This window comes from Fragaria vesca, unplaced genomic scaffold, assembly GCF_000184155.1.
Source record: "Fragaria vesca subsp. vesca unplaced genomic scaffold, FraVesHawaii_1.0 scf0512992, whole genome shotgun sequence".
Taxonomy (NCBI): domain Eukaryota; kingdom Viridiplantae; phylum Streptophyta; class Magnoliopsida; order Rosales; family Rosaceae; genus Fragaria; species Fragaria vesca.
Genome location: NW_004443406.1, coordinates 24,453 through 45,500, shown reverse-complemented (window position 1 = coordinate 45,500; position 21,048 = coordinate 24,453). Strand labels below are relative to the sequence as shown.

The window sequence follows — 21,048 nt, the reverse complement described above, 5'->3', positions numbered from 1 at the left end:
TCTACATTCTACAGTTAACAATCTATATTGCAGCTTCATATCACAGGGACTTTTTTTAGGCTTATTAATTATTTATGATGCAATTTATGCAGAAGGATCAGCGACTTAAATGGAGGGGGTTCAGTGTTTCCAGACTTAAGTAATATGACAAGCTTGCAAAGATTGTAAGTCTAGAAGATGATGTATTTTTCTTGCACACAGTTTTAGACTAATTAATCCATGCTTATCCCCAATAATGCTAATATGGAGTTATGTTGCAGAATGCTGAGGAGCTGTAATTTAAATGGATCTATTCCTGATTTATCAGCAATGACAGCATTGAATATCTTGTAATGCTGCTATTTCATTACTTTCTTTTTATCTACCATATTTTTTTATGGTCTACAAGCCACATTCAATTGATACTTTCTCAATAGCAGTTTGATCAATGTGGTTCATCTACTCAGTCAAGCATCCAAATAGTAAGCTTCGGGTTCTTATAACATGCTCTTGTTATTGTTTACAGAGAACTTAGCTTCAACAAACTGGAAGGAAGCACTCCTGATCTTCAAGAACTTGTTGAGACCAAACTGCAGTACTTGTAAGAAATGTGAATTTCATATATGCCATGACTAGCATAAACATGATGCAGGGGTCCCCTGCATATAGTATCTACACTTATACATAAGCATACATTTATACCATGTAACCAACCTTTTGTAGTTAAGTAATCAACTGAATGTGATTATGTTTTCTTTCGGTATAGGTATCTGACAAGCAACTTGCTCAATGGCTCTATTCCAGACTGGATTAAGAGCAGTGATAACCGCTAGTATGTTTCCTATTTTATCAATACCCCTAAAAGTTTCTGTAGATTCAACTTGCTTACAATTTAATCATATCTGTGTGCAGCCAGATAGATGTTTCTTACAATAATTTTTTGGAGAGCTCTGAGCCAACTACGTGTACTGAATATGTGTAAGAACTATCGTCTGTGTAGTTGGCATATTAAGCACTCTATGTTATCTTATTATGGAATGAAGTAATCTACTGATATGCATTCAAGTAGAATGGAGCGGATATAATGGAGTAAATGGTGGATCGGGATTCTGACATATCTTTTCTATGAATGTTTATAAGATCTTGATATATGTAATCATGCCTTTCCTACAATAGTTATCATAGTAGATGTATATAGACCAATTCATTGTACTGTTATCATATCAATACAAAACATATTTCATTCATATTTCTTTATAGTATCAGAGCACCGATCTTGGTGACTCTAGAGACTCATCCATCTTCCGTACACATATCAAACACAATCAAACTAGACACTATCAAATCAACGTTATGACCAACACAGAAGAACACACTGTCTAAAGCCTCACCAGATGTGTATATTTTGATTATTTTCACCAGATTGATTCATGTAAACCCTTATATCTTGATTTATAAACAAATTAGCACCGATGTGAGTTTGGTGGAATTGAAACATCAACAGGAGAAACATTGGGAGACGTACGCTTTATGTAAAAGGAAACTTTCCATTACTTTAATCATGTAAATTAGGTTACATGATGGAGATGTGCTATCTTAATAATACAATGAATTATGTATATCAAACAGAAAATTCTACTATACCATTATGCTACATCCCGTGGGACCCACACATATGTTTGGTCTCTCCAGATGGTGAGTTCTGGAATGCTCCGGAGCGTCCGTGCTCCGCGTTTGTTTGCCTTACGTGTCGCTCGTGCACTGACGCGTGTATGAAACACGCGTGAGTCCATCGTTAGTCTCCCTCAGCTTCCTTGAGCGCGTGAGTCCATCATCCTTGGTAAGTATTTCCGCGGACGTGATTCTCATGTTCAATCTTCAAACCAAACCAGTCTTCAAGCAAACCAACAGTCTTCAAGCAACAAAGAATCCATACCCAGAAATTAGCAAGAACAAAATCTTCAGTACCCACACAAACTAATGCTCTTCAATATCCATACTCAGACAAACAATCTAATCCCTCTCCTTGATCTGATGATCGCTTGCTTTGCTGGTTTTGATATCGTAAGCTTTCTTGGAGGCCTCGGCGGCGTACTCGCGTGATCGCTTGGTGGTCTCGGAGACTAAGTCGGAGATTCTGGCGGAGGTGGTGACGAATCTCTTTAGATTTGGATTTGGATGTCCCAATTTAATTACTCAGTTGCTACTTTGTTTCAGAGATTGGCAGAGAAAGACGATGGTAAAGGACTAGAGGCTGCGAAGCCATAATTATGTAATTAATAATAAGGTTGTAAAAATCGGATCTGAGCGGCGCCTAGGCGCTTGGTGGCGGCTATCCGTCCCGTTTTCGATGTAATCGTCATGTCTAGTCGACCGGCGATTTTTGGGCCGCCTAGGCGGGTTGGGCGGGGGTAGGTGGGCTGGGCGGAGTTAGGCGGTTGTCGGAACGAAGAGTTGTTCGTGCAAGAATCCAGGCATCAAAATCAAACGATTATGATTCCGGCAATTATGCAACGAAAGGGAGAGCCTGGGTTCGAAATTGCACTGTGTGTGATGACTGATGAGAGAATAGAGATAATGAAATCAAAGTAAATTTATGAAGAAAAGGATTGAAGATGACGATGAATGATCGGTGATTAAAGGTTGAGTGGTTGAAGACGTGCATAGTTATGCGTGCATATTAACGTCTCCCCTCTTCCAGCATAAAGATCAACAATATTAATTAATTGTTAATTAATAATAATAAGTGTGATTGTTATTAATTGAGGATAAATCTGTTTCCGCCCTTTTTATGCCATTTTTAATTACTTTTAATAAATGTATGAGATGATAATCGAATATATTATTGTAAGACTTTTTTTTATATATATTATTGTAAGACTTTAGTTTTAATAGTTATTTATAAAGTTTATGTGATAAAAATTATAGTTGTAATTATTTATTTATTAAAAAATTATAAAAATAAAAAACCGATTAATTCTTAATTAATCTCTGATTAATCATCTAGACGTCGTCCGATTAGCGTCTAACGTTTTTTAGAATCTTGATAATTATTGAAGGTCATTGAGTCAAATAATAATATTTGGCTTAGTGCTAAAGCCACGTATTAATCTCTCAGGCTAGAGAGGTTCGAGCCACGTGGGCTGAACTTGATTTTTTTGTTTAACCAATTCTTGTATATTTTAATTTAAGAAAATTTTATCTGATTTTTTTGTTTAACCAACTCTATTTACACTTATGTTTTCCGTCGGGAGGTGAACGTCTCTAATTTTTTACATGGATGGTTAGATCTCATAAATGTGAAAGTTTTTTGTGTGGAAGAATCAACCAATCTAGGCCATATAGGGATATGTAAGTGTTTTCATGTAATAAGCGGCGTTGGTTTATGTTTGACCATATGGATCGAGACTCAAACCTTATCGAAAAGAAGTGAATTTTTTTCCATAGTCGTATTTAAGTATACTGATCATATCATACGCTTGAATTTTCATTTTGTGAAATTTAGCCATCGGAACCACAACGTACCTACTAATGTGAAATAACTTATTTAGTAGGTTTCATGCAAATGTACATATTTGTGAACCAACTATATATAGGAAGCAATATTTTCAAAAATCTTGCGAAATATGATGTGATCGGTACGGTGAAATACGGCTATGGTTAAAAAATCACATATTTCCGGTAACATTTGGTCCCCGATAGAAACAGTCAACCATATTTACACTTATGCTTCTCTATGGGGAGCCTTATAGTCGGGAGGTGAACGTCCCTAAATTTTTACATGGGTGGTTAGATCTCATCAATGTGAGAGTTTTGTGTGTGGAAGAATCAACCAAACTAGGCAATATAGGGGTATGTACAACCGTTTTCATGTAATAAGTGGCGTTGGTTTAGGTTTGATCGTGTGGATCAAGACCCGAACCTTATCGAAAACAAGTGAATTTTTTTTCGTAGCCGTATTTAAGTATACTGATCATATCATACGGTTGAATTTTCAATTTGTGAAATTTAGCCATCGGAACCACAACGTGCCTATTAATGTGGAATAACTTGTTTAATAGGTTACATACAAATATATATATCTGTGAACCAACTATATATATGAAACAATATTTTCAAAAATCTTGTGAAATATGATGTGATAGATACGGTGAAATACGGTTATGGTTGAAAAATCACATATTTCCGGTAACATTTGGTCCCTGATAGAAGCGGTGAATCCTATTTACGCTTATGTTTTCCTATAGAGAGCTTTATCGTCGGGAGATGAACGTCCTTAAATTTTTACATGGGTGGTTAGATCTCATCAATATGAGAGTTTTGTGTGTGAAATATTCTTGTTTTCTAAGCTAAATTTAGCTTCAAATTTCGCTTCAATAGAGAAGATTTTGCAAGTCTTCGTTTATTAATTTTTATAATCACTTTTAAGAACAGAGACAGGGGAACTCGATAGTGGGAGGCCTTTTGTTTCTTTTCCTCTAAGCTTTTTTCACTATTAAATTACTCCTTGATTAACGTGATATTAATTACCAAAGAGATAAAGATTACTCCAAGAGTCTAAAGTAAACTTCTAATCTCTTGTTCCATATCCACTCTTCACATTTTTTGCCCTTCATCGTCGAAACCAAAAGTGAAAATTGTTTCAACAGCAAAACCCACTTATTTCTTCATCCTCTCCTTCTGCTTCCTCCTAAGATCGAGTTGAACTCGGCATCTGCTCTCTCCCTCCTACTCTAGACGATTGGGTTGGTTGGATCATCAGTAAATTGAGGTTTAGGCTTAGAGGTCGAAAGGGAGATGGGGACTAGGGAGGCAGAGGTGCCGGTCTGAAGAGGCAAAAGAGAATCACTCTTCCCTGAAGATTTTGTTCTTGGTATTTTCTGGGTATGAGTTCCTTAAAGACTGGGTTGGTTTGCTTGAAGCTAGACTGGTTTGGTTTGAAGATTGAAGACGAGAACATGATCAGGGCCTACAGAACCCATAATCTCAGGCTCTCTTATATGAAAAAGAAATCAAAACTGCAAAAATTATAATCCCACGCACAACGCGCCTAGCTTCGACGTATTTGCAAGCAAGTGATAAAATCTTGTTTTTACCAATTTACTTCTGTCAATAGACAAACACGGAGCATGGACGCTCCGGAGCATTCCAGACGTCTCCCGGTATAAGTCAGTCAACTCTATTTCTCTATCTCTTTCGAAAAGTCCAAAACTTTATTCTTCTCTGTTTTGGAATTTATACTAGTAAGAAAAAGAAGAAGAAACACTAGTCAAGATCTCTATCTCTTTCGAAAAGTCCAAAACTTTATTCTTCTCTGTTTTGAATTTATACTAGTAAGAAAAAGAAGAAGAAACACTAGTCAAGATTGTGCCAAATCCCAGTTTCACTGACTCACAGCTTTGAATTGTCAAAACTTGGCACTCTCTTTTCAGGTTTTCACATTGCTTATTATTAAAGTATGTGGGTATGTGGTAGCTTATTATTAGTTCATGAGGAAAACTATTAAACAAGGGGGGACCAAAAAGGTGTGTGCCGTATACTACATGCATGTGACTGACCATATAGAATTACAAAAGACTTGGATTCTTCGAGTAGAATCAAAACGCGTACTAATCAATGTACATTTTCCTTTTAACAAAATCGTAGGGTCGGCTAGTTTAAGATGTGAGAGAAACTATTTAAATAGTTTACTGAATGGATTATTATATTATTATAAAGAGCTTTGCAGATGAAACAGAGATCGGAATGCCAACAGGGTTTGTGTGGAAGAATGGCAGAAGTTCTCCATAGTCAGAAACTCGTCTTGTTTAGCTATGTTACTGTGTTTGTTGTTCTTATATGCATTGGACCCATCAAATCTCAAGCACAATCTGGGACTCTTGCCACTGAAGAAGGTAAAGCTTCTTACTTTGGAATCTTGGTTTCAAATGGTATATTACTACACTAGTAAATAAAACCTGTCTAACAGTGCTTTACATATCATCCGCGCGTTACCGCGGGTTAAGATTTCTTGATGATGAATAATGTTCAATCCTCATCTCACGTTTCCCATGCCATCACCTTTTCTAAATCTACTACCGATTCCCTCGCCTTTCCCTATTTTTCCACAAACACATCCATCTTCCCCAAATCCACCACCAACATCATAGCCTCCATGTCTGCAAAATCCACCGCTCACCTCCAATTCTACCACTTCTCAACAATAATGGATGAAGTACAATACTACTAGCTAGAACATTAATTTCTAAATCTATAGTTCAGATTTCATTTTCATTATATATATGTTTGTTGATCAGTATTTAGTTGAGTCTCTGACTCGATCTCTATTTAGTTCCTCTTTTGTTTCCAATTCTTGTCAAAATCTTATAGAAGGATACTAATTAGGTGCTACTAACTCTTAAACATACTTATATGTGTATATATGGTAACTGTCGCTTTACACTTTCAAGAAATCTAGTTTGGCATATTGCCCGACTCGATTAGTACATCTTCTAGCTAGGGACATTCCCTCGGAAATTTCACAATAGCTGTAATCCTGATATAATTAATGCGTGTGGTAGGATGGTTGTCAAATCATTTATGTAGACATTATATATCATGTCTAAACTAGTATCTTTAGTCATTATTAGATATTATGAATGCATAGGGCGAAATTCACGCTTTTTGTCTCCGGTTCTAATAATAGATAGAACTCGACCTATATATCATAGTTTTAATTTGATGCAATGAGAAAGATAAAATAGTTGAAAGTTATAAATTTAGTATCATACATCAAATTATGTGTGTCAAATGGTATATTACTACACTAGTAAATAAAACATATTTAACAGTGCTTTAGACACCACCCACACATTGCTGCGGGCTAGGATTTCTTGATAATGAACAATATTCAATACCCATCTCACGTCTCTCATGCCACCACCTTTTCTAAATCTACTGCTGATTCCCACGCCTTCCCCTATTTTTCCACAAACACATTCATCTTCCCCAAATCTACCACCAACATCATAGCCTCCATGTCTGCAAAATCTACCGCTCACCTCCAATTCTACCACCTCCTATTCTGCCACCTACACAAAATTCATCATCAACCCTAGTCAGGATGGCAATAATCCCCAGCGAATAGGGTACCCACGGGTATTCGACCCTAACGGGAAAAATATACGAGGATAAATGGGTAACGGGGATGAGTATCCTCTGTATTCGGATTCTTAAATCGGGTACGGGACGGGTATGATATTTTGATATTCGTCCCCATCCCCACCCATTAAGGATGGAAAAATATTATTATATATAATTATATAATTTATTATATATATTTATATATAATTTATAAATAGATATTTATGTAAAAAATAATTCTCTTAATAAATATTTAATGAAACTTCCTTTTTATTATATTTTTTATCCTCTTAATGAAATTTTACCCTAAAAAATTGTTTATTAAAGTAATATATAACAAATCCAAACCCAAACCTCATACGAGCAAACCCTAGGTTAAAGCAAAGTTATATAAACAAGTTGTTATGTTGCATTAACCATGCATGCATTGTGGATTTTTTTGTTGAATGCATAGACATTCATTTACCAATATTGTTCTTTTTAAGCGAGACTTATATTTATTTTTATTGGATTGAAGCATGAAACTTATTTATTTTTGAAATTTAATTTTAATTTCATACTTCTATATTTCGTATTTAAAAAAATAATAATTTAATACATATGTTAACGGGGATCAGGGCGGGTATGGAAATGTAATCCCCAAAAGGTACGGATACGGGTACTGGTACGGGGAATCTCCATTATCTAATTACGAGGATGGGGACGGGTACATGGATGAGAAGTGTAAAAGGGTATGGATATGATATTTTGATCCATTTATCCTACCCAATCCATTGACATCCCTAAACCCCAGCCTCTACCATCCTTTTTTAATTCCACCACCATATCATGGCCTTCCCCTTGCCAAAACCCACCATGGACACCTCTTACCCCACAACCAAATAAAAAATGGAAAATAAAGAAGTAACAAAATTTTCAAGGACACAAACGTCTTTTTGATCAGAACAATTGAACATTTGTAAATAAATTTACATTAAGAGGTAACACAGTCTTCTTGATCAATATAATGGTAGAGTTGTAAATAAATTACATTAAAGGGCAAAAATGATCATTCACCAACTGGGGGCAAAAACACAATTCATCGAAAATTGGGGGCAAAAACATAATTCATCAAAGATATGAATAGTGCTTTTCCCCTTATTGTTTTATTTTATAGAATGTGAAATGCAGAATCTTAGATTAAATGTGCTCTTTATTTAATCTAATGGTTCTAAAAATTGACACATCATTTCTCTACCAATTTATTTCTTTTTTTGTCTAAACCCCGGTTAACTTTCGTTAACTCTATTCTTTTTTTTAGGGATTTCCAGGGTTCTTGTTTGCATTCAATTCCTTCTTTCTGTTTGCTATGGTTGTGCACTATCTATGGATAAACGTCTTGCGCGCAGTTGTGTTAATTGATAAGTTTATTGAGAAATCTATATGCAAGTCGATCATCCTGTACAATAAAGATTCGGGCTCTTATACAATGTTTATTTGAAGTGGAATTGATAATGAGTCTGAGAGAGATTCATAATAGAAGTTTAACTGCTCTAAATGAACACTTTCAATATACATATATATTTATCAATCAGCGAGTGTTTGATCGATTATTGTAGACATTTTAAGTTACTTGTAATAACCTAAAGGAATTCAGATCTTTACATATCTATCGATTTATAGATTGATACCTTACAAAAGCTTAAGAAATCACAGTATCTTTGGGTTATGGAATTGGTTTATCGCCATGACTATTTGGTTATGGGTTTTTTTTTTAAATATTTTTGTTTTGTTAATCATATACAATATTATGTAGATCAATGTGAAACCATCCATCCCATTCGAAGAGAAAAACAAAAGTCTGAGTACGTGTTCATCAAATTAGGTCTCGTGAAACCATGACTTTGTTTCATCCCAGTGATCGAACTTACGAACCCTTGAGCACAAGAAATTTCAGTTCTTCTTTTTAGAGTTAACAGAAGTTAACCAGGGTTTAATTACAAAAAAGCAATAAATTGGTAGAGAAATGATGTGTCAATTTTGGAACCATTAGATTAAATAGAGAGCACAGATTTTATGAAATTTAATTAACTTCACATACTTCTCAATTTAGAGGAGCCGGATCCAAGAATCAGATAGTTTTGTTTGTTTGCTGGGTAGAATTTCTTATTTGGCCAAGTATTGTGCATAAAAGTTATGATCTTTTGCAATTAGTTTCACTGATTATCGTTTAAAGTTATCTGTCATGGTAACTATTGGTGTGTAGCAACCGAATTCTGATAAAGGCTTCAATTTTTTTGAGTTGGGCATCAGTGTTTTGACATTGCTGTATATTGATTCAACATGAAGTGCTTTTGTATATTGATTCAACATGAAGTGCTTTTATGTGCCGCATTATCAAAATTAAACTTGGTTTTGCCTCCATTCACTTTTCAGTCTATATACTGATATGTGATGGTGTTTGATTGTGAACAGTTGATGCTCTGGAAGAAATTACTCGTACAATGGGAGCTAAGTATTGGAAGTTCAATGGGGGTTCTTGCCAAATTGAATTGGTTGGGGTAACTGCCGAGCTGCCAGAGGCATCTGAGAGTAGCATCAAATGTGAATGCAACAACACTGTCTGTCACGTCGTAAAGCTGTATAGTTCTTCTCTCATCTTGTTGCTAGATGCTTTTACAATTCAATGCATGATTACACATCAGGATACGGGCTGGTGGTTTGATATTAACTTTACCTGAAAGAAAAAAAAAAAAACAATTGAGGTTGATAAACTTCTTGTATCTAATTCATAGGGTAAGCTATACTGACCTCTGATGGGCTAAAGTGAAGTGCAATACCTCCTTGCATTGTGAAAACTTACCTTGGCCTTCCTTATCTACTAGGTGCTAGAAGTTCTCAGCTAAAACTGATCTACTGGTAGGTGACAAAGTGGTTTGGCATTGGAGGTAGAAGTTCTCAGCTAATATAAATTTCTGACAGTGATAATATTGATGATCTTCACCTTAGTCTATTGGAGGTTAGTATAGTTGCCAATATCATTACCGAATAAAAGATGGATTTTCTCACAAAGAGAAGATAATTGTAAATGATTGCCACTATTCATTATTTGAAACCAATCTCTGTTATTTCTTGTTAATATTGTTCTCTGCTTACTTGTTTAGTATCTGAATTCATATATTTCAATCTGACAGAGTACTCGAGAGGTTTAGTCTACCTGGAAAACTTTCACCTCAACTGGTGAAACTCCCTTACCTTAGAGAAATGTAAGAGCATTTATAAAGTACAAGACTTGAAAAGTGATGTCTGATGACATTTCAAAATAACTGTTTTATTGCTGAGTGCCTTGAACCTTCTTCATTTTCGTGCAGTGATTTGGCTTATAATTATCTCAGTGGTACGATACCAGCAGAATGGGGTTCAATGCAGTTAACATCAATGTAAGCAATATCAGTTTTCTTGATCATATATTTGAGTCCATTGTTCTTGTTCTGCACTAATTAGAAGGTCTGTGCACAGCTCTCTTCTTGTAAATCGCTTATCAGGGGAGATTCCAGTGGAGTTGGGAAATATTACCACTCTAACATACCTGTGAGTTTTATGATTGTCTCTGTTATTGATCTACTAGGTTGGGTCGTCGACTGTCATCATCTATATCTTGTATCAACAATCTTTCTTTTGTTCTGCAATAAGCAGGACTCTTGAAGCAAATCAATTCTCTGGAGTTGTTCCTCCTGAGCTTGGGAGTTTAATCAACTTGGGAAGTTTGTAAGGAACATTTTCTTTTCTGGAAAACTTTGAGTGTTTCCTTCTCAATACTCTGTTACCATTGCTGAAGGGTCAATGATAGGTAAATGTTGTTGTTGCTTTGGTATTGTAATTTCAGGAGGCTGTCCTCCAATTATTTGACTGGAAATATACCGAACACATTTGCTGGTCTAAGAAATTTGACAGATTTGTAAGTTTTTACCGCATTTGCTTTTCTTATAATGTGCAAAAGTGGTTTACATGCCAAAGTAATACCATTTTATTGTCCAATGCAGTAGGATAAATGATAACAACTTCAATGGGACTATACCTGATTTTATACAGAATTGGAAACAACTCAGTAGATTGTAAGATCTTTTCCTTTGATACAACTCAGGCCATTTTTTTTCTTTATAAGTGGCCCTATAATTTCATACTTATTTCTTATGTTTAATGTTTATTCGTTATTTGAATTTGAAGAGAAATACATGGCAGTGGGCTTCGTGGACCTATCCCGTCAAATATATCGCTCCTGAGTAATTTAGTTGAGTTGTAAGTGGAAAGCATTTTTCAATTTTGTTTGGGATTCATTCTTTTTTTCTTTTCTTTTTCTGTAGTGAACTAATCAATCCTTTCTTTTTCCTTGTGTGGTGTCATATGTATATAGGAGGATTAGTGATATAAATGGAACAGAGCAAGATTTTCCTATGCTGAAAAACATGACTGGCCTAATCAAATTGTATGTCTAGTATTTGTATTATCGGCTATGCGAACATGCTTTTATATGTAATACACGTTTGTTAATACAACTCCGTTATGTAATTTAGGATTCTGAGGAACTGTAACATTTCTGGAAAGATCCCTCCTTACATGTGGACACTGCAGAACCTGACAATGCTGTAAGTAAAGCTTTCAAAGATAACCTTCCATTGATTACATGTGATTTATCATGACCATAAATGGATTTTGATTATGTTTTTGTATGATGTCAGGGATGTAAGTTTTAACAAGTTGATAGGGGAAATTCCAACCACAATCAGCATAGAGCGATTGAAATTCCTGTAAGTAGAAATTTGTACTTCATTCTATTAACTGCCGGATCAATGGCATGTGGAAAGTTTCTGTAAAATGCCAAGACATATTTCTGGGAAAAGGGACAAAATTTCTGAGATACATACATGGGCACACAAATGCACCTACATAAGTTTCGGATATTTTGATTTCATAGCTCACACTATACAGTCATACAATATTAACCAAATGCAAGTTAACTATTTAGGTTAATGTCTGATAAGCTTTTGATTTTATGTTTTTATATTTTAGTAATAACTTTGACATAACACTCTAAAATCAGTTACTGCTTCCTGTAGATTCTTAACCGGGAACTCTCTGAGTGGAAGTATACCAGACTTGATCTTCAAAGATGGAAGTAGTGTGTATGTCATTTTGGATGCGTCATATTATTCCTTTTTCTCTTTTCATATAAGCAATTTACTATCTCATGGGTATTTATTACTCAATGGAATTCTTTTTGTTTTTTGTTTTTTTTGGGTAATACTCAATGGAATTCTAGGACATCATCACTTGTAGCTTGAATCCTTTCTTTAAAAAGAGAGTAATATTTATGCGTTTATGCAGTGATCTATCGTACAATAACTTCACATGGCAAGGCCCTGAGCGACCTGCTTGTCAGGCAAAAGAGTCAGTATACGTTCTAGTGAATAATTATGGATTTAACTGATAGTTGTTTGACCACTTTTCCTGTTCTTAGGAATCTAAACCTGAACTTGTTTCGAAGCTCTTCCTCAGAGAGCAACTTGTAAGACACTATTTCTCTCCATCTGAGCTGCTTTCTGTTCTTTCCATCCTAAGTAAATATGTTAAATATCTGAATGATGTACAATCTTTGCTAACATATTTCACTCACTTGTCACAGAAAGAGAGGTCTTCCGTGCTTGAAGAGCTTGATTTGTCCTCGCTGTAAGCCTATATTCCAAGTGGTTTGAATTATTATTTTTTTTCAAATAGACTCGACTGCCATGCAGTGCTCTACAAGTAAACCCAGTTATAAGATGGTAATCAAAAAGTTAATTGTTCTTTCTTGCAAAAGTAATAAAATCTGGCTAAGTTGAGTTCAGAGATTAAATGTCATGGATTAGTCGTAAATACATAAATTTTAACTGTTGCTTTCACTACTCTATTACGCAAAGTTGAGTTCAGATGCTCTTACTTATTATTCCTTTTGATATATTATGCCAGATTCGACTTGTTTGCATGTAAATTGTGGTGGGAATGACATCACTGTCAAAGAAAACAAAGAAAGCATTCTGTATCTAGGAGATGGAGGAATTGAAGGTAACGCTGCAGAGAATTTCTTCAATGATGATCATTATTGGGGATTTAGTAGCACCGGAGACTTCATGGATGACAAAGGTTTCCAAAATTCACGTTACTCTGTATCTGTGGCATCTTCGAATCACTCGGAATTATATACAACAGCACGCAGAGCTCCAATTTCACTCGCTTATTTTCATTATTGCTTAGAAAATGGTAACTATACTCTAAGTCTGCACTTCGCGGAGATACAGTTTACAAATAACCAAACATTCACAAGTCTTGGGAGGCGCATATTTGATATCTATATTCAGGTAGCTAGTTACGTTGTTGAATATGTTTCATTAAAGGAGCAAAGAGATTTAATGTTGAGAACTTTTTCTCAGGATAAACTATGGTGGAAGGACTTCAATATTGAAGATCAGGCCAAGTTGGCTCAAACTCCAGTAGTACTACGACAAAATATAAGTGTGACTAATAATGTCTTAGAGATCCGATTCTATTTTGCGGGTAAAGGGACAACCAGGATTCCTGACAAAGGAGTTTATGGTCCCCTTGTCTCTGCTATTTCAGTGAAATCTGGTGAGTCATTCAACTACTTACAATGCATGTCAAGAAATGAATTTGCTTTTAATCCTTGTAGGATGGTTTTGTATGAAGCCTCCAGTGAACACTTCTCAACCTCTTCTACACTTTTTCTTATCATTTTCCATTTTGTGGTCATGTTTCTTTTCTTTATTTTCGTATCATCTTATCCTGGTAAAGCTAATTTATAGATACACTGGCAGATTTCAGACCTTGCTCTAGTGCTGGTAATAAGGGAACTACTCAAATTGTCATTGGGCTTGTAGTAGGAGCACTATGCCTAGTATTTCTTGTTTTAGGAATCCTATGGTGGACAGGCAACTTGCCAGGCTGTCTGGTCGATAGTCATACATCAAGGGAAGAAGGTGCTGCAAATCTACTATGCCAATTTCATATGTCACGTTGGCCTTATTCTTTCAAGTTCCATGTGACACAGGTATTATGTCATTTTATCAATTTTCACAGACATTATCCTAACTTGGTTTTTTGGACAGTTCTGAGAGGACTGGATCAACAGACTGGTTTTTTCACCTTGAGGCAAATGAAAGCTGCCACTAATAACTTTGATCCTTTAAACAAAATTGGAGAAGGTGGTTTTGGGTCCGTCTACAAGGTATTAGACAACTGTTATCCTGTTATCTTACAAATAATATGGCCTAATTTTATCAGGACTGAAAACTAGTTCACTATGCTTAATGCAGGGTGTACTATTGGATGGCACTGTAATTGCAGTTAAGCAACTATCCTCAAAATCAAAGCAGGGAAATCGTGAATTTGTGAACGAAATAGGGATGATCTCTTGCTTGCAGCATCCAAATCTGGTTAGAATGTATGGATGTTGTATTGAAGCAAACCAGTTATTGTTGGTATATGAGTACATGGAAAACAATAGCCTTGCTCGCGCTTTGTACGGTAAGCTTATCTATTTTAGGAACAAATTAATCCTGAAGTCATGCATTCAAAGGTTCTAAAGTGATCCAATAATAAGGTATGCAATTGCAGGTCCAGAGGATGATCTCCTAAACTTGGACTGGCCTACAAGGCAGAAAATATGCGTAGGCATAGCAAAAGGTCTGGCTTATCTGCACGAGGAATCGGCAGTAAAGGTTGTACATAGAGACATCAAAACTACTAATGTGTTACTGGACCAAGACCTCAATGCTAAGATCTCGGACTTTGGTTTGGCCAAGCTTGACGAAGAGGAGAACACTCACATTAGCACCAGGGTTGCTGGAACTATGTAAGCTTCTGTCATATATATCAACTTCATTTCTGAGGCTAATTTTGTTTAAGCCATTTTCCACTCAGTTTTCTCTGTCTTTAAAATCTTGATAATTCCGACACAAACATGAAAAATTATAATCTTTTTCTGAGTAAAATATTTGAAATTTTCAGTTAGTTATAGTAAGTTGGTAACTCCTATTGACTGCAGAAATGCATGCTGCAATGACAGCAAAATATGTAATTTACATGTAATGATGTCTGATATAGTGTTGATATCTTAATTTCATTTCTATTTGGGGAATGATCCCATTTTGGATTTATAATTTTATGGGCAAGCTCTTTGTATTAGAGTGACTATCGTCGGTGAAATCAAAATTTAATTGTTGTGCAGAGGATACATGGCACCAGAATATGCGCTATGGGGTTGTTTGACTTACAAGGCAGATGTCTACAGTTTTGGAGTTGTTGCACTAGAAACTGTTTCAGGAAATAACAACATGAAATATCGACCCAATGAGAACATTCAATGTCTTATGGATTGGGTAAGATGAATAATCTTCATTCAAAAATTCTTTCACTACATGTACGTGTAACTAGTTTGTGATCATCCATTCATTTTCTCTGCTTATCTTTAGGCCCATGTTTTGCATCAAAAAGGGAACTTACTGGAGCTGGTGGATCCGAGGTTGGGATCCGATTTCAATAAGAAAGAGGCACTTAGAACTATCAAAGTAGCTCTACTGTGCGCCAATCCAACAGCTGCACTCAGGCCTATCATGTCTGCAGTAGTGAGTATGCTTGAAGGGCGAACCCCAGTGGATGAAATGGCTTTGGATCCAAGTATCCATGGTGATGAAATGATGAGGTTAAGAGCCTTTGAAAACCTGTCTGAGCAGAATGCACAAGGGATTAGCTCAACAAGTGAAAGTCACAGCCTCGTGCGTTCTTCTGATACTACGTCTTCAGATCTCTATAAAGTTTATTCAAGTTAAAATTCAAGATTAACAAACCACCATGTCATAGTATCGTGTTTTCGTATTAGAACATTTCTTCTCCAACGTAGCACATCGTGTAGGACTCCGTGTTGTTTCTGTGGACAAAGTTGTATGTCTCCAGAGTTGACCAGAATACTGGACCTTTTACAGATGGAGCCAAAGCCGACCATGCCTCCATTCCTGTAAACAGTCAACTTCATGTTCTCTGTTTCTTTCAAAAAGTACTAATTTTATGAATGGTTAAGATTAAGATTACACAGTTTATATATTTACACGTTGTGCATAAAAGAATTTTCATAAATTAATTAGATATTTAGAGTAGTCCAAGAGCTTATGTTCTAAAGTTCAAATTTGTGCTAATAGGATCTGAGTTACAGTTTTTGCTTCCCTTTATACTCCTACCTTAACAAGTTTCATTCCCATACTAACTTCTGTAAATATGTTCCCCTTTGGTTCTATCATTTGCTTATTCATTTAGGGATTAGATTCACCTTTCTCTCCTTCAATTCAGTTCCATGTATACAGATTGATGGTTCTATTTGAACCCCAAAGTTAACATTGTTGTTCGATATACAGGGGTTGTCAATCAATCGACAGCCCTGATGTTTTGAATCAACAACAAAATATACTTGGCAATAGTGAAGAAAATGTCTGTAGTGCATGATTGATCTATCTCCTCATTAATTACTTGATGACTCGAGAACTCTGTACAGACGAAGAACTCTGTACTGACGAAGCTTCACCTTAATTGAACTGGCTGGCCATCTATCCCTTAACCATGCTGGATGGTCGTATATTAATTGGTCTACTACTAATTGAAGCTCCTCTTCATTTTCCTCTGCATTTAGAATGCCTGGTTGACTAGTCTCCAACTCTTCTTTGATTTCTATGTCTAGAGAGAGGAGCAGATCAATAATAATGTATGAATTTGAATTTGGAATAGTACTAAAAGGGTCCCTTAGCTCTGAAGGGGTCCTTTCACTTTTGATCAATAATGCAAACATGCACAGGTTAAATTGAAGATATGAAAGACTTGGCCGGAAGTAAAGTCATCCAAAAGTCTAGCTATTTAGCTTCTGTATGTATGGAGTTGCTTCATTAGAGCAGTGACTGTAGTGATGGGCATTACTAGTATTAATCGATCTGCTGTACAACACCAGCAAATATATATCTGCTTATTGGCTGGGGATGTAGGGCTAAAGTTTACCGATCAACATTAGGTATGTATATATGACTGTTAATTGCAGGTCCAGAGGATGATCCCCTAAAATTGGACTGGCCTACGAGGCAGAAAATATGCCTAGGCATAGCGAAAGGTTTGGCTTATTTGCATGAGGAATCGGCAGTGAAGGTTGTACATAGACATCAAAACTACAAATGTGTTACTGGACCGAGACCTCAACGCTAAAATATCAGACTTTGGTTTGGCCAAGCTTGATGAAGAGGAGAACACTCACATAAGCACCTGGATTGCTGGAACTATGTAAGCTTCTGTTGTATATATATTTTCCATAATCTTCACTTGAGAATCTAATTTCCGCTAACATTCTGTCTAAAAAGACTTAGATGCACAAAAAATTGATAACTAATCTGTCTCCATACAATGAAGTTGTCAGTTAGTGATAGTAAATTATTAGTAGCTCAAATTGACTGCAGAACTGGCATGTTGAAAGCCCATAATGTGTGATTTACAAGTAATATATATCTTGCTTATATAGTGTTGATACATTTCATATCTATTTTTGTGAGAAAACTCTGTGATAATTTGTCTGTGAAAACAAAAATTAATTGTTGTGCAGAGGATACATGGCACCGGAATATGTGTTATGGGGTTGTTTGACCTATAAAGCAGATGTCTACAGTTTTAGAGTTGCTGCATTAGAAACTGTTGCAGGAAAGAACAACATGAAATATCGACCGAATGAGAATATTCAATATCTTATGGATTGGGTAAGATAAATAATCTTCATTCAAAAATTCTATTATATATATATATATATATATATATATATATATATATATATATATGTAACTGGTTTGTGATCATCCATGCGCTCATTTTCTCTGCTTATTTTTAGGCTCTTGTTTTGCAACCAAAAGGGGACTTACTGGAGCTGCTGGATCCGAGGTTGGGGTCCAATTTCAATAAGAAAGAGGCGATTAGAACCATCAAAGTAGCTCTGCTGTGCGCCAATCCAACAGCTGCACTTAGGCCTGTCATGTCTACAGTAGTGAGAATGCTTGAAGGGCGGATCGTTGTGGATGACGTTGTTCTGGATCCAAATATCTATGCTGATGAAATGACGAAGTTAAGAGCCTTGAGAAACCAGTTTGATCACAATGCACCATGGATCAGCTCCCCAAGTGGAAGTCATAGCCTCATGCGTTCATCAGATGCACCATGGACCGGTTCTTCTGGTACCACTACGTCTTCATATCCCTATAAATGCAGTAGCTAGTCGCGATTAATATAGAATGCAAGCTTAGAGCAATTCAGACAAAGAAGATTCAAATGGAAGGAAAGTTCCCACACGCACAACAAAAAAGTTCCCTGATCGAGGTAGACCGGTAGACCCATATAAATTTAGACACGTGATTTAAGTCGTTTATCATCGAAAATAAATAAATAAATATACCTCCGTTTCTGACATGAATAGCACCTTAGTGATTAATAAATCATCACTTGCAACTCATTTACTTTCCTAATTAGTAATGAGTTAATGAGTAATGACTATGCAATCTCGCATAGCCTACGTACGTACCAAGCTTTCAAGAGTCGTCTCTTCTATCTTAATTGTTTTCTACTCCATGGAGGATTGCCTGGATTGACTCGCATGTACAGCTCAATTTTCATTGCAGGTTTCTTTTTCCAGTTTTCATGATAAGCACCTCTCTTCTCAATTTTCAGAAAACAAAAAAGTAATTCAATTTTATATGATTTATGAGTATTTCTTATGTTAAAGTTATAACATATTGCGACTTGCAATTTAGATACTTTTCAGAATGCATGTGTCTTCCTCAGTTCTAATGATGAACACGAAATTTAGTTTTAGTATTTACTGGTCGTGAGCTTAACATTTTATTAGTCTAGTACCTAAATGACACGCTGAACACAGTATATATTTTAACGTAAAATCTATTGAAAATAAGAAGTGAATTAGTAATAACTATTTGTGTAAAGTCTGAAGGTATAAAGATAGTTGGCAATCATTTTATCCTACAAAACACTTTGAAGACACTATTATTTGATCAAGAACAAGTGCCACTACCATCCCTTATGGTTTCAGGTAAAACATGCATCTGCATATCATTGTTTTTCACAAAGGTTAGCAGCTTCGCTTGCTATCCTAGTACTGAGTCTCTTGCTGTCCTGAGTTTCAGAGTCTGTTATATTAGTTTAATAAGGCTTTCAAATTCAAATGGACAACTGAGTTTGTGGGAAGTGCCTTGGCACTCAAACCAGTCTAAGGGTTGAGATCTTTTGTTTATGCCAACCCCTGACCAAATGGTTTGATGCTCAAGGCTCCAGCTAGGATTTCATGATACGTTATCCTATGCATAGCTGGTCCATGTATGGTTCAAAGACCAGTCGCTATCGGCTGTGTCAAGGTCCACTGATGGACTGAGTAAGAGGGTTTGAAGCCCCTTTGCTCCTTGCTTTGAATCGTTCATGTTTTAGGAAAGGTTTCTTTGTCTTATTGAGATTGCTTGTGTCATCTCTTTTTTGGACACATCACTTTCAGTATGGGAGCCAAACACTTCTGTCTAAACCTTTCTGAAACTTGTTGAGGTCAGCTTGCATCATCTTTGATGTCTTGTCTGCCTATATATATCTATAGCTTTGGCTTTGCTCAATGGTTGTTGAAAACTGCCTTATTGAATTTTCTTTGTTGAGTCTAGTTTTAGCTTGCATTGTTCATGCTGCTCTAAGTCTTTTTCGTGACTGTAAACCTTAGAGCTTGAACTCAAAACTTCTTTCATAAACTCATATCATGTTGCATACCATGAGGGATGTGTAGTGCAACCAACCCAAGAAGCGTTCAAGGTTGAATCAGCTAGTGGTTAGTTGAATTCACGAACAAGACTTCTGAAAGTGTTCCATGTTATAAGAGCTTAGAAATAAGAGAGGGAATAAGTCTAGACTAGTTCGGGACTAGGAAGGATAGCACTATGGTAGTGTATCACTAGAACTATTATTCTTGTAAGAAGTTACTTCAACATAGTGGAAAGTTTTGTCTCTCAAGAGTTAGAGACATGCAGTTTTTCTCCCTGCATTCAGGGTTTCTGCGAGTAAAAAAACATCATGTGTTGTTTCTTTATTTGTTGCAATTTACTTTCTGCAAACTCGTATCCTGTGAATCTGGGATAGCACAAGTGATTGCTATCCTCAGATACAGAAGTAAATGAAAATTCAAAAAAAGGCCTATTCACCCCTCTAGGACCTTTAAAGTCTGCGTATTACAAGTAGCCAGTGTCGGTCTTTCTCTGTGAATTGTTTCCTAATCCACGGATCGAGATCGACCAGCACACCTCAGTAGAACTGAACTGGAAACCAAATCAGTCCAAGTCTCCGACTCTAGGTTTGACTCATATATATATATATATATGCATGGATGACTATATATAGGAAAGTCACCTTGATCCATAAGTCCCGGACGTCTACGCTACGGGCCGGGTCTCTAGCTTCATTTATATAATCATTTATACGTATTATATATGTCTACTTGCTGGAGATGATATAGATCATGATTCACTATAAAAACCGACGAGCTATAGCTATAGCTAGCAATGCTATAGTGCAGGCTAGGGGTTACTTACGTTGGTCGGATTAAGTCGATGTAAGAAGAAAATGAAGATGGAAGTTAAGAGTTGGAGTTGTTGCTGATAATAGTGTTCGGAAAACCGCCATCATGAACCTCAACTTGGTGCTGATACTAGTAGTACTCTGCAGCTTTGGATCAGACGACATAATCAAAGTTGAAGCTCTTTCAACTCGTCTTCCTGCTACTGAAGGTACACATATATCCAATTAGTAAAACAAAAACCCACAGACGTAGGCACCTTAATGAGTTAAAGGCAGCCT

At 36.1% G+C, this 21,048-nt stretch overlaps 1 protein-coding gene and 1 pseudogene across 2 annotated transcripts in view; both read left to right on the top strand.

The window, feature by feature from the left end:
- Positions 1-961, top strand: part of LOC101309116 (probable LRR receptor-like serine/threonine-protein kinase At1g53420-like) — a 1,088-nt gene extending 127 nt beyond the window's left edge. Inside the window, exons 2-6 of the mRNA XM_004309579.1 lie at positions 93-164; positions 261-329; positions 506-580; positions 746-811; positions 892-961. Of these exons, the coding sequence (XP_004309627.1) occupies positions 93-164; positions 261-329; positions 506-580; positions 746-811; positions 892-961 (352 nt within the window). The remainder of the gene's footprint in view (positions 1-92; positions 165-260; positions 330-505; positions 581-745; positions 812-891) is intronic.
- Positions 962-5,749: 4,788 nt separating this feature from the next.
- The window catches only part of LOC101308831, a 22,006-nt pseudogene continuing 6,707 nt past the window's right edge, over positions 5,750-21,048 (top strand). The window contains exons 1-26 of the transcript XR_185463.1: positions 5,750-5,873; positions 9,556-9,721; positions 10,275-10,346; positions 10,452-10,520; positions 10,600-10,671; positions 10,777-10,848; positions 10,967-11,038; positions 11,124-11,195; positions 11,308-11,379; positions 11,495-11,566; positions 11,655-11,726; positions 11,820-11,888; positions 12,198-12,263; positions 12,466-12,528; positions 12,599-12,646; positions 12,764-12,807; positions 13,087-13,475; positions 13,548-13,743; positions 13,950-14,111; positions 14,241-14,359; positions 14,448-14,658; positions 14,749-14,986; positions 15,362-15,512; positions 15,606-15,835; positions 17,765-17,915; positions 18,044-18,393. The product of XR_185463.1 is annotated as an uncharacterized LOC101308831 (transcript). The remainder of the gene's footprint in view (positions 5,874-9,555; positions 9,722-10,274; positions 10,347-10,451; positions 10,521-10,599; positions 10,672-10,776; positions 10,849-10,966; positions 11,039-11,123; positions 11,196-11,307; positions 11,380-11,494; positions 11,567-11,654; positions 11,727-11,819; positions 11,889-12,197; positions 12,264-12,465; positions 12,529-12,598; positions 12,647-12,763; positions 12,808-13,086; positions 13,476-13,547; positions 13,744-13,949; positions 14,112-14,240; positions 14,360-14,447; positions 14,659-14,748; positions 14,987-15,361; positions 15,513-15,605; positions 15,836-17,764; positions 17,916-18,043; positions 18,394-21,048) is intronic.